The sequence below is a fragment of the Solea solea genome, chromosome 4 (genome assembly GCF_958295425.1).
Source record: "Solea solea chromosome 4, fSolSol10.1, whole genome shotgun sequence".
Lineage (NCBI taxonomy): Eukaryota > Metazoa > Chordata > Actinopteri > Pleuronectiformes > Soleidae > Solea > Solea solea.
Genome location: NC_081137.1, coordinates 11,646,861 through 11,660,839, shown reverse-complemented (window position 1 = coordinate 11,660,839; position 13,979 = coordinate 11,646,861). Strand labels below are relative to the sequence as shown.

Below are 13,979 nucleotides of genomic sequence, written 5' to 3'. Positions count from 1 at the left end.
CATAGTATAGTATGTCGTCCAAGATAGACTAGAATAGCGACCAGAGGAGAAACCGAACCCATCACAATGTTGCAACGGCAACAGAGGTAACTGTTTCTAACCACTATGCCACCATGGCCCTTGAGTGATACAGTCAAATGCCATAGTATAGTACAGTTTGTCGTCAATATTTGGTCAAAAAAGTCAAATGTCGAAATTTTTACAAAAAAATGTGAATCATTTCCACATACACAGGAATGGGAGACGGTCGAAGAAATGATCGCAACCCAGCCATGTTTGGAGCCTCACAGCTTATGAGTCAGTCCCTTTTAAAGGATGATTCCACCAAAATACTTTGTTTAAATACCTCATTTTTTTAAGATTCAATCCACGTTTTCAGATTTTATAATGCAGATTTTTGCAAAGGGGGAGGGGAGGACAGGGAGTGGGAGGGGCTTATGATTAAAGGGTGATTCCACGAAAATACCACTTTTTCTAAATACTTTAAGTTTTAAAGGTTCAATCCACACCAAATGTTACTCCTTTACCAGCACAAGTCCTGCACCCGACGACATCGGCAGCAAGAACAGCAGACACGCTCGAAATTTTGCCACGGAATTTTCTCGTTTCATTAATGATATTTTGTAAGAGATTAGAAACTTAAAGGTCCAGTGTGTAACTTACAAGTAGATTTATTGGGAAAATAGAATATACTACCCAGTTTCACTCTGAGCTGCTGTCTCCGGCTGCTGCAGCTGTGTGTCTGTGTGTGTGTAGCCTGCTCAGGTCGCAGACAAACCGTGATGCACTTTTTTTCCCTCTCATCCTCATAATGTATTTGTTTCTATGCCTCGTGCTTGATATGCCTGTAATTCACAGAGAGTTGTGAAAGAGTTGTGAAAGCATACCTTTCTGGTATGCAAAGGCCACCATAGATGCCTGATGCATGTGGGGAAGGGAGCAGTGAAGGGAGGAGTCCTCCATTTTGCTATTTCTGCAGTGTTACCATTAGATGTCACTCATTCTTACACACTGGACCTTACACATTGTTGTTTTTAACTCAGTTATTTGTGTAACTATTAAATCATGAAACACTAAAGATACCTTCTGTCCTCAAATCTCAGGATGGAGCCTCAGCTCCTGCTCTAATTTTCCCCAACATAAGTACTTCTACATAAACCAGCCCATGACCTGGTTCCAGGCTCAGAACTACTGCAGAGAGCATTACAATGACCTGGCAACCTTTGAAAGCTACGATGATATAAGCATGCTAGAACCTACATTTCCCTATGAGTATGCATGGATCGGACTGATTGATGACCCCAAATCCTGGAAGGTAAACCTTGGAAATAAGTCCAACTCCTGGAGATGGTCAGTGACTGGTGAACCAGGCAAAACTACTTTTGAGGCTTGGGCTAGCTCAGAGCCCTCTTTTGGGAATGCACAGGAAACCTGTGTAAACATGGATACTGATGGGACTTGGATAGACACTGACTGCACCAACAAATACAGTTTTGTTTGTTACACAGGTAAGAAGACATTTGAGGTCACATCAGCTCTGTTTATGTTTATTTTTAGGAGAAAGTCAGTCAGTCAGTCATCATCTACCGCTTCATCCTCAACCAGAGGGTCGCGGGGGGTGCTGTGCCAATCTCAGCTACATCGGGCGATAGGCGGGGTACACCCTGGACAGTTCGCCAGTCCATCGCAGGGCCACACACAGATAGAGACAAACAACCATTCACTCCCACACTCACTCCTATGGTCAATTTGGAGTGTCCAATTTTACCTATCCCCACATTGCATGTTTTTCGACTGTGGGAGGAAGCCGGAGAACCCGGAGAGAACCCACGCACACACGGGGAGAACATGCAAACTCCATGCAGAAAGGCCCTTGTTCCAACCGGGGCTCGAACCCGGGTCTTCTCGCTGCAAGGCGAGAGTGCTAACCACTACACCACCGTGTGGCCCTTTTAGGAGAAAGTGCTTGTCTAAATAAATGGTCACTCGCAGTGAAAACATGGCTGCCAGTGTATGGGGTGCCGTATGTATCACTTTTAGCTCACTTTCTTCACATTGGTGAATTTTGAATCTAAATCTAAATGTTAAATCTAAACATAAATGTTAAATGTAAATCCAAATCTAAATGCTAAATGCTAAATCAACGAGTGTCCACAGAGGCGGAGCTGATCACCTCCGACCACGTCACTGCCAAACTATAAATATGTCATATCTTTATACACAGACCACATTTTTGAATTCTAAATGACTAATTTCAAGCCTCAAATGATCTTAAAACTGCGTTCCAGGACACATAACAATATTTATTTCAGGTTTATATTTGTATTCTGTGCTGCTATGTTCAGGCGAAATGCATTCTGGGATACATTCAGAGTTGTGGGCGGGTCTGTGCGCAAAAGGTAAATCTAAAATGTATTTTCTAAACATTTTAGATTTAGCATTTAGATTTAGATTTAGCTTTTAGATTGAAATTTAACATATAGCTTTAGATTTAACATTTAGATTTAGATTTAACATTTAATTTCTACCTCAAATGTGTAGAAAGTGAGCTAAATGTGAGAAAAGAAAAGTGTGATTGAATTTTTACATATGGCACCCCCTACCAGTGGTGACACAAGGAAAAAATGGATCTTAGCCACTTAACAAAAGGCTCATTTTGAGAAATGTACTTTACATTAAGTATCATAGACTGAAAGTTAACTTTGTGTTAGCATTGTCTCACCAGTAGACAGGCTCTTCAAATAAGAAATTGAAGTTTATAGACCACTACTTCTAGTATACATCTAGCTGATTCATCATCATATTTTACACTGCTTCCTATAGATTATATTGGAGACTGACCATGACTCACTTTCTGACCTAGATTTTCATCATATTAGACATGTTCCAGAAATTGTCATATAAATTGTAATAATTGTTGCCCTTTTGCACAGAAAATATAACAAATTATAAAGACACTGACTTCACTTCTGTCCATTGCAGTCACAAAACAAAGTGAGAAAGTCTATAATTTCTTCCCGACCGTGAAATCATGGAATTCTGCTCAGGAATACTGCAAAGAACACTACACAGACCTTGCTATGATTGAGAACGCTTTTGAAAACGCTATGGTCTTTTCAAAAATCGGTGGGAAGAGAGCTTGGATCGGTCTGTACCGCGTGCCATGGACATGGTCTGACAGGTCTAACAGTTCCTTCAAGAACTGGGATGACACTGACCCAAATCACTTCCCCTTAAACGGACACTGTGGAGTCGAAGGGCCTCATCATAAGTGGCTGGACACATCCTGTTCCGTACTCCAGCCTTTCATTTGTCAACAAGGTGATAGTTCAATGAGGAAAAATAAGTCATTATTTTTGATTCAGTTCATGAGCGACGTGCATGTTTGTGTGTACTTTTCAGTAACAAGATTGACGACCACGCTGGGGATGCAGATTATGACTGATGCAAATATGACAGATCCAGCTGTTATTGAACAGTTTCTCCAGCAGGTAACTTCCCGCATAGTTTTTTAGCCTAGCTTACGTCAGACTGCATCTCAACCTCATGGCCGCCATGTTGTATCTATACAAAAGCTGCTGACCAAAGGACTCTAGTATCTATAGTGGAGGACTGGTTGTGTGCTGTTATCAGTCATATGTTTTGTTACTGGATCCTGCGTTCAAATGTCGTTGTTTTCCATGTTCACGACCCAAGCACATTACAACTAGAGTGTGACACGCACATGTTTCTTCCCTTACCTGACAAAGCTCAGAAGAATAATGCCCGTGCTCGACCCAAACATGTCAGCATTGTGTACTTTATGTCCCAGCCAGCCACAGTCAGAGTAAGCTGATTCATTGTTAGCCTTTATTTATGATGACAACAAATGACCAAAGTTGTTAGTTACAAGGAAGCATCTGCTAGCTCCATGAAGACACACACATTTTCTTTCCAAAGAAATCTTGCTCTTTGTTTAAATTATATTTGATAACAATATTAGATAATATCGTATAGGCATCTATGCAACATACACACTCTACATTCTCCTTAACTTCCACCACTAGTGGTGCACACGTGTTCATATTAGACCTTTCACTAGTGACAACAAGCTTGCACATTTCTTCATTTCTCCTCAGATCCATGCAAGGCTAACACACCTGGGATGGACAGACTTCAAGCTTCAGTGGAAGAATCTACCCTCAAACCAAACCCAACAGACCTGAGTGATCTTCATTCGACCTCCTAAGCAGTCGAGAAAATATTCAACTGCTTCCCAATGATTTTGCTGTGTTGTTTATCGAGTAGTTAAGCTAATAGAAGATAATAACAGAGAATATTGTTGTTAGTATGTATGATGTGATGTTTCCTGAGCACCTTGTGTCCTCAGACTAAATAAAGCAGGTGTAGGCTATCATCTCCAACAGAAGCATTTAACTGCTGAATGACTGGGGTTTTTGTGCAGTAGAAACATGCACATCTATAATGTTTAGAGACACTAGTGCTGTGGATTTTCACTATGGATTTTCACAAGTTTGATTGATGGTTCAATTTCCTTGTCATTTTCTGTAGGTTCTGGGTTTCTTTAACCCCCCTTGACTACCACAGTCAATTTGGTGTGTTTGTGTTACACCTACTTACACTTAACACCTGGTTCTTCGGGTGCTCTTATTACTCATGGAATAGTCACAGTTGTACACCGACACAATAGAAATATTGATTATTATGTCATGTCATAAATGTATATGTTCATTTTACTGCCATGTATTAGAGAGAAACAAAGAGAGAAGAGGTTAAGGGTCAACCCATGGTGGACAATCTCATCTCAAGGATCTTAAATATGACCAGTGGAAAAGAAAACAAAACCAAATCTGTCTCCCTTGAGCCCAGTATACTCCACCTTTTCCTTCCCTTTAAAAACCTTTCTGCCTCATCCAACAACCACTTTATTTATTTATTGGCCATTTTCCTCCCTCTTTTCTCTCATACTCTTCTTCCTCTTCAAATATTTACCATAAAGATACAAATAAAGTGAAGTTAATAGTTTGTATATTTGTACTATAGACACTTTCACTCTTCCATTATAAAACAAAAGTTAAAGCTGCATATACAGGTGGTGTGTATGCGTGTGGGTGTATGTGTGTGTGTGTGTGTGTGTGTGTGTGTGTGTGTGTGATGCATTGCAGCCTAAATATTTTGTTGTGTGACTTTGTTTTTTCACCAATTAAAAGTAGAGGAAAGAGAAATAAATCCATGGTTGAGTCCTCGGAGCCCAATTACAAGGTGTAGCTCAATAAACTGGTCTTGGTTTGAAGGGATAACATTACGGGTCGCTGTGGTCTTGGTTCAATGAAAAATCAGTTTACAGTAACACTTTTTTTTTTGCTGAAATTCTTTTTCCAGCCCTCAGGAGAACAGTTTGGACTCAAATTGCAGCACTTCTTTGAACATTGCCACGAGCCACTGGAGGAATGTAAGCAATGCAGCTTTTTCAACAGACAACAATAACGACACAAAACAAACAAACACTGGACTGAGTTCATTCAGTCACTAATTATTTGATTTCTATTTAAAATAAACATACAGAGCCTTCACATTGTGAGCATTGCTTTTACAATGTTATGATTGCAAAGCATTAACATTTGAACAGGGATAAAGAAATGGAAGTTTCAAGTCAATTCAACTTTATTAATCCAACACTAATTTGGCTTTGGGCAACTAGAGACAGTTATTATTTTAAACAATACAAAAAGTATGAATGTTACTGTTTCCTCATTATTATTTAGTAAAGAACAAGTCAAGTGAAATAATATTCAAGTGAGTTCTTGGATTATTAAACCCCCATTTAATTATAGAATAGGATTTTGCTCTCTCTCTCACACACTCTCTCTTTCTCTCTCTCTCTCTACCCCTTTTTGTCAGTTTTCCATTTCCAATTTGAAATTCATGCCTGGGGTAAGCTTGTTCAGGGGCAGCAGTGCTGCTGTGCATGCAGCTGACCCTCATCCTGTACCTATAAGTGGAGCAAAAAGTATATTGAATGTTTTATATCATATCACTGCTAAAAACCTGTGTTTCTCCTACTATATCAAATATCTGATTTATATCAGGTTTATTCAGGCATTACATTCATGTGTAAGAGTTCAACTCATTGACAACTTCCAAGCAACTTTCAGTCACATCATTTCTATTCAAATGCCATTGATCACATAGTTTGTTTTATATAAAAGAAAAAGTTGACATATTTACTGAAGATATAGACTAAATGTTGGCGTGCAGTATTTAAATGGAACCAGTTGTGTGGGAGCAGTTTTAGACGCGTGTCGGAACAGAACATTTTCAAAGGAACAATTACAAGGGTTAGGGTTAAGAGAGCTTGCAAAACCTCACTGTGTTGTTTTTCTTCTAAAACAACCAACATTATGAATTGCAAATGAGTTCTAGTTCAGGCAGGAGACCTAACTGAATTCATTATGTTGTATTTTCTTTTAATATTGTGCATAACAACCTGACAAACCTACACCAAACCAAACCATACACAAGTTCTGACGACTGAAAGAAAGAGTGCCACTGGTAATGCATCAACATCAACATGTGAGTACAGTGTGACTGCAAACTTTTTTTTTTTTTTTTTACTGCTGCTGCTTTTAAGTATAAGAAGGGGCAGTGAGTCATTAAATTCTCAATATATGAGTGGCATCATATGATGATAATGTCCCAACATGTGGTGAACAACCTTCTCATGATGATTATGAGTAACCTTGCCTTGGAGAGGCTGATATGTGACTCCTGACATTTGGCTAATTGCAACATTTTAATGGCGCGGTGGTTTTTACGTGCACTCCACCTGAGACTGCCGCCCGCCCCCCCCGCAGCCCCGAGGCTAAGCTAAAGGCCAGTCGTCTCATGGCCTTTAGCTTCCTGTGTGACTCATTTATTTTCGTCTTTCTTTTTTTGACCCTTTATGTGCTTCTTTTACATACATTTCCACTTGACATTGTAGCACAGACGTGAAGTGTCTCGTATACAGGACATTTACATTTACATGCTGGTATTAATGCTTCTCACTGCTGTTGGTGACTCGTGGAGTAAAACACACGGTTTCCAGGTTTCAGCTGAGACAAGCACTTACAGCTCCTAGAAACAGAACCAGTTGAAGTTCCTGGGAAATCCTGAGAGAGTACATACATTTGTAGTTTAGCCTTTCTGGTCTTGACAGCCTTTCTCTGCACCAGTAGTTTTCTTCACTTTTGTCACTTTGTCGGCTGGTGTTTACTTGGGATTCTCACTTAGCTAATACAAAATCCCATCAAATGTAAGTTTAAGGTTTAAACTGGTGTATATGGGTATCTATACTAATGCTATCTGTTGATCCAGGTCCATTACTGTTTAAAGTATTGAAATTGTACATGTTGTGTACTTGCAAGTCGTCTTTATTTTTTATTATCAAAACAATGCCATTTTGTCAGGAAGCCAAAACCATACTTTATACTGTATACCAGACAATTTGTCTCTTGTTGTGCCCCAGGATGCCAACACAGTCAAAACAGACAAAAAGGAAGAGCCTGTTTATATTTTAGTAGAAGTTGAAAGTGACAATGGATTCCTTTTGTGTGGTGATCCTTTCATATCAGGTGCGGAAATTCACATTTGCCAGCTTTCACGTCTTAACCTCAAATGCAGATTTATTTGAGCAAAACTTTAGACTTCATGCTCTGTTTTTTTGTGTGTGTCGAGTGGAGCTTCTCATGTCTCCGCATACCCAGCCTCATCTGCCACTGTGAATCCTCTCAGGGCATCACAAGACAAATCCTCCCCTGGTTTGCAGTCAACTTCTATTGTGACAGACGGTGATATATCTCCATAAAAAATACAACTTCTCCTCTGCTGCAGAATAAGCTCCACCTCAGCACTTTAAGAGAAAGTAATCTTCTTCCAACACAACGGCAATAAATTTGAAATTTGAACCCCAATTAATCCCCCCCTCCCCCCAGCCCTCTTCTCCACCCATGACTCCTCATCAACACTGGTGTCGCTTATCCCCCTCGCCCCCCAACTGCAGTGCCCTCCATGCCTCCAAGTACGTCGGTGACACGAAAAAAAAAAAACATTCCCTCTCAGAGCCGAGAAATGCTGCCTATCTCTGACACCACCTGTGTAATTCACTTCTGTTGAAGCTAATCAATGTCCTCATCACCTCCAGACTTCTCCCCTGCAACACAACCTCAATAAACCTCAGCACACTTGAAAATCCCGCTGCCTGAATGACTGCACGAACACGTTCAAGGGGCCTGAAATCACAGCACCTGCAGCAAAATGCAGGATAATATTTTGGATTATTTTAAGATTTGACATTTTGTTGTGTGATAACGGAAGGAAAAAAAAAAATGTCTGTATAGATCTTCCCCCCTCCGATAGAAAGAGTTATTCAGGGCTGACAGCCATCAGTTTAGCCTTCTCTGTCAGCCTCTCTGCCACATTTGCCCTGGCTGTCATGGCTGGCTCTTTGTCAACAGATTGCTGAGAATCTGCTGGATAAACACAGTAAAATTGAAAATGAAACTTGGCAGCTCCCATACACACACAGGCCCATGCACAGGCATACACATCTCACACAGTATCTAAGAAACTAGGGCCTTCACTTGTGAATAACCTCCTGTAGGCGGCTGTCCTTGAGAAAGGAATGGATGGAGATGAAGGCAGCCATTCAGAAATTGATTTCTGCAGAGCAAAATAACACAGAACTGAATCGTATTCATAATTCAGTTTAGCTGCAATAGAGTTATGGGAATAATACATGCAAGTGTATGATCATGATCATGAATGATAAAAATCACACGCACACTTCAGATTGCATACATTGATTTGCAATCGACAGGGAAACAACGATGCTGCTGTTGCTGCATGGCTGTCTCTCACGTTCAGTTCCACTGCTTGAGTTCACATTATTCACCCACCATTTAGTGGTTACAGCGACATCAGTCAAGCTTAAAGTGATAATTGCACCAAGAAGGTAGATCACAGATTCAGAGCTGTTGACAGCTGTGCGACTGTAAAGTAGGTCAGCCCCTTGTGCACAACTGGGACACATAAGCCAAGGTCTGACAGGCTGGATTGAAAGTTGTCTTTGGCTTCTTACCTACTGTGCTGTGGTAGACACACCTCTCAATGACAACAGTTATAAGAGCAACATCCTTAAAGTTCCTCCTTATAGTTCCTCCATTGAGACACTTATCAAGTTATCGCACCTGTAAAATAATTAAATGAATTCAGTGGGGACTTTGAAGACACGGAGCTCAGCCCCCTCATTTGTGCTGGATTTTTCCTCCTCTTTTTTAGATTTACACATCCAATAATTATTATTGAGAACAGCAAATTATCGGTGAAGATACAGTACATGTGACAACAGGCCTGTTTGTGCTCCTCTGAAATCAGTTGAGACACATGGAAATTGCATTACTTCACTGCTGATGTCAATACATTTCAACAATATTTACCCATCTTCAACATTTATGTTCTGTTGTGAGTAATGATGTGTATCCCATGTGTAGCCCAGGCAATTGCATGGGTAAATAGATTAATTTCCAAAAAGTATGCATTTTATTCAGTAATATGACACATCTTTCATTCACATCATATTTCAAATATGTTTTGTTTCTTTATTTATTACAGTAGTTTGGTTTGTTTTGAATTTTATGTTACTTGACCTCGCCTGGCCCTCGACTTGGACACAGTTTTTAATGTCATTCCCTCTTTAATTGCGTTTGACACTCCCATAAAAGCAATTAAGCTACATTCAAGCAGGTGTAAAATGATTTCATAAACAAGTATAGTTCTGATTTGCCCGGCAACATTCCTGTGCTGCTCACAGGAAGTGATTTGTTTCACGTCAGTACTTACGAGGGCAAGGAGGAAGCGGTACTGCAACATAGCATTAGTAAAACTAAGCGGCCGCAACAGGTTTGAGTAGGACAGAAAACACCAGGACACAAAAGACCAAAACAAAAGTGATTGTGACAGCTAACGCCGGCAGCTATCGTGCCTACATGTGACATAATGTATGCATCCAATTATTAAAGAGTCCAGGGAGAAGGACTAGCTTTAATTAACTTTGGAGCCCTTTTCCTGGCTCATACAACGACTCATCATGGTAACATCAGAACAGTATTAGGGATGAATCGTAAATATAAATCTGTCTACTGCAATGTCTTCCGAATGTGTGGTCTGTCTATAACAAAAGGTGTCAGCTGCTCCTTCAAGCTCAACACTCTGTAGGTCCTGCAGAAATAATGCAATTTTCCAGGGTCTTCGAATGCATCTCATCGGCTGCTCCCATTAGCTCAACACACTGTCAACCCTGCATCACTCTAACTAGCTCTCATTCACTGCAGTTTAGAATATTCAACAAATATTGAATAGCATTTTTTGCTAGAAATGCCCATCGTATTTAACCTGGTCTTATCCCTTTCTTTGTCTGAAGCTTTTGTAGAAAAGAACTAACTTGCTTTGCAGGTAAATCTCAAATGTTGCCTTCAACTGGACGCTTGGATCTACTTTCTGCTACTCGTGTTTCTTCCCTTCCTGACGTAACCATCGCAGGGGACTATTCCTGATATTTTGTGATGCAGAAAGTTACACATTGGTCCTCTGCTTGGATTGTAAACACTATTAAAATGAGCTATTGAATAATGTCTTGACACTACTCAAGACAACGTCATGTATAGCTTTTTTGAAAAACACTGGTGGCTCCAAAAGTTCTGACACGCCTCATCAGCCTTCTTCAAAATGTTCTTTTGCCACCACCTTCTTATGGTGTCTTTACTCTCTTTGTGCCGAAGTAAGGACAAAACCGGTGCTCCACTCAGAAGTGTTGTCCTGCGAGGTGAAGAGGCTATCCTTGATACCTTTGATCCTCTTGGCAGTATGTCTTCCTCAAGGCCAAAAGTAATAGAGTTGGAAAACAGCCAAGCAGGGAGTTTAATTGTTGTCTTGGCTGAGTGGAGCTCGGAAAGACTTTAATTATTATGATTACAGCTGTGGCTCCTGGTCCTGTACCGGTCAGGGGACCTGCAGAACTGGGCCATAAATCTAGAGATTGAATTAGCAGATGAATTTTCCATACACAGACAGATTTAGTACGTAGACACACAATAATTGACCTTTTTAAAATATATATATATATATATGTATATATGTATATATATATATATATATATATATATATATATACAAATTCATCATGTTTGCTGATAAATGTCAGGCAACAATTGTCAATTAACAGGAGCAGAAGATATAAAGTGATTGGATAAAGTGTAACTCATTTGTAGCACTGCTTTTGGTGTCCACCATCTACTGGGGGGGAAATCTGTTTTTTAAAGATTAAATATTTGAATATCATATAAATTAATACAGTGCATTTCACAATTCTTACTTCAATTTGATTTTCAATTTTAAGGTCACAATTCCATTAAATTCTCAATCTTTTTTCTCACAGATGGGTCTTTATGTCTTTATTATCTAATGTTTTGATTCCAATTTTGAACGTCTACATGGTGTCATGAGTGATATCATGTCGATTCTTTGTTTGGAATGTACCACACTAAGGGCTTTTTGTCAAAGTTCAATAATTTATTAATAATATAACTGCAATAATAACCGATCAATTGGAAACTAACTATAAACACAAGAAGATAAGTCATAGATACCTTATGGTCTATGGTGTGCTTTTGAACATGAGCTGGATCAGTGGGATATTTTAATGATGATGTCAGTTGTTTTCCTGTCTTCCTTTGACTCATCCTTGATTTTCTGATCATCTCCATGACCAGCATCATCGTCACTGCTCTCCACAGAATCATCTGAATCCACTGGTTTCCTCAGTATCTTCTTCAGCTCTCTCTCTCTCTCTCTCTGATCTCATCATCATCACTGCCATTATTTCTCTCCATTGAATCCTCTGCATCTGCTCTTTCCCCACCACTTTCATCATCTCCCTCCTTGATATAAATTCTCTGTCCTTTGAATTGTCTGCATGTGCTCTCTCCTCTACATCTTCACAATCCACTCTCTCACTGATATTTTCATCATTGTCATCATTTCTCCCTGGAATATCTTCATCTTCCTTATCCTCTACCTGCTGAGCATCCCTTGGCTCGCTGATACTGTATCTCCATTATCACTACCTGTGCCGTCTTTATCTAACAATATCTGTATTACTGTATAGTATAATGTGACAGATGAACTGTAAACATTTGCCATATGTTATCATCATGAAAGGGTTGGTCTATTTTAATGTTTAAGACACAGACTTACAAACACATACATCTGTCCTTATCTCCTCCCTTACTTTTGCCTCTTTGGACCCAATTTTTCAAAGAAGAGCTGTCTCTTGCAGCTTCCTCAGCTCCCTCTGTATGTTCTTCAGTTTTCTTTCTCTCCTTGGAATTCTGTAATCATATAGGGTATCCCATCGCTAACCCCCATATTTAAGTAAATTAAAAAAGTAATTCACACCCACTTTTAAAGTGAGGAAAATAATGTACCGTTCACATTACAATACATGTATTCAATTCTGTCACAGCATCGGTGTGAATATTAGGAGAGCTCAAACTACAACTATATGCATTTTGGCTAGACATCAAATAATACTGAGAAAAAAAAAGCACAACAATGATAAATCCAAGGTGAAATCGCTGGTATCTCTGCAACAGAAGAGGCTCACAGATGTTTGCATTGGATTTGCAATGAAAAAATAATTAAAAAAAGAAATGTAGCATAGCACCACTCTATATTGACCATATAGAGTGAGAGTGAATGGTTGAATGATTGTTTGTCTTTATATGTGGCCATGCAATGGATTGGCGAACTGTCCAGGGTGTACCCTGCCTATCGCCTTATGTCAGCTGAAATTGGCACCGCTCCCCCCGCGGCCCTCCTGTGGAGGATAAAGCAGTAAAAAATGTAAAAAAAAAATGGAATGTAGTATAGCATAAAGGAAAACCCTCATGCTATGCCCGCAGAGATAGCAGCACGAGCGGGGATGCAGAAGCTCTCGGTCAAAACACCACAAGACACAAGTATTTTGATCAGCGCTGAATATTGTGCATGGCCTGTTCAGTCTTTGGGGTATATTTTGTGCACAAATATTACACTTGATTCTCTCGAGGAAGGATTTTTACATTTCTGCTCCATATCAAGTTCACAGGGTAGCTAGTATAAAACAACACACTGCCTTAGGTAAATCAAATGAAATGCCAAATGTTAAAAGCACTTTTTTTTTTTAAGTTTTTAGTAAAACTTAATCTTTACAACCTCACACAGCTTATTTCTGCATTTCCTACCTCGCATTGTAGCAAAGTGTTGGGGATCAGAGTTGGAACATATCAGTATGACACCTGAACATGGAGGGGGTTGGCTAAAACTGAAAACTGGACGGTGTGAGTAATGAATGAGTAACATCTAAATGGGGATGAGACTTCAAGTTTTATTGTGTCATCATTGGAAATAATGAAATTAGTCTTTTTTTTGTCTTTTATGCGCTTCCCTTCATTAGACTGACATATTGGGAAACCACAGATTTCGTAATGGTCAGACAATGAATTGTAAGCAGAGTGAGAGAGAGCCCAAAAGATAGAATGAGCATCCTCCAGAGCAGCATCTAGAAGATATTTGATGGGGCACTGTCTCAAGAAGGGTGGCACATATAAAGAACATGTGAAATCTAGATTACAAATGATAGGAGTATTTATTTAACTGTTTATTTCCACATCTCAGTAAAGTTTGGGACAGAGGGACAGGTCTAGAGAATGTTCAATGGCGGGCCAGACTGGATGAAGTGAATATAATGCCTCATGCAAAAAGAAACAGGTCTCACTAGCAGTCTGAATACTCACACGCATGCCGTATGCACACATATACACACTGAAAGACATCTGTTAAAGACTCTCAATCTCGCACAGGTGCTCTGCAGATGAAGGTTCCTAAGTGAGGTTAATTAAACA

At 39.7% G+C, this 13,979-nt stretch overlaps 1 protein-coding gene across 1 annotated transcript; it reads left to right on the top strand.

Moving 5' to 3' along the window:
* Positions 1 to 236: 236 nt before the first annotated feature.
* LOC131458664 (putative C-type lectin domain family 20 member A) lies at positions 237 to 5,007 on the top strand. Its single transcript, XM_058627863.1, has 5 exons — positions 237 to 297; positions 1,104 to 1,508; positions 2,983 to 3,321; positions 3,403 to 3,491; positions 4,119 to 5,007. Exons 1-5 carry the CDS (start codon positions 237 to 239, stop codon positions 4,203 to 4,205), a joined length of 981 nt encoding a protein of 326 aa, XP_058483846.1. The 3' UTR covers positions 4,206 to 5,007.
* The last annotated feature ends 8,972 nt before the right edge of the window (positions 5,008 to 13,979 follow it).

Bases quoted from the DNA above. Each gene is read 5' to 3' on its own strand.
- LOC131458664 (XM_058627863.1), top strand. From the start codon at position 237: ATGGGAGACGGTCGAAGAAATGATCGCAACCCAGCCATGTTTGGAGCC. The intron at 298-1,103 runs GTCAGTCCCTTT...CTCAAATCTCAG, and splicing joins TGGAGCCTCACAGCTTATGA to GATGGAGCCTCAGCTCCTGC. The intron at 1,509-2,982 runs GTAAGAAGACAT...TGTCCATTGCAG, and splicing joins CAGTTTTGTTTGTTACACAG to TCACAAAACAAAGTGAGAAA.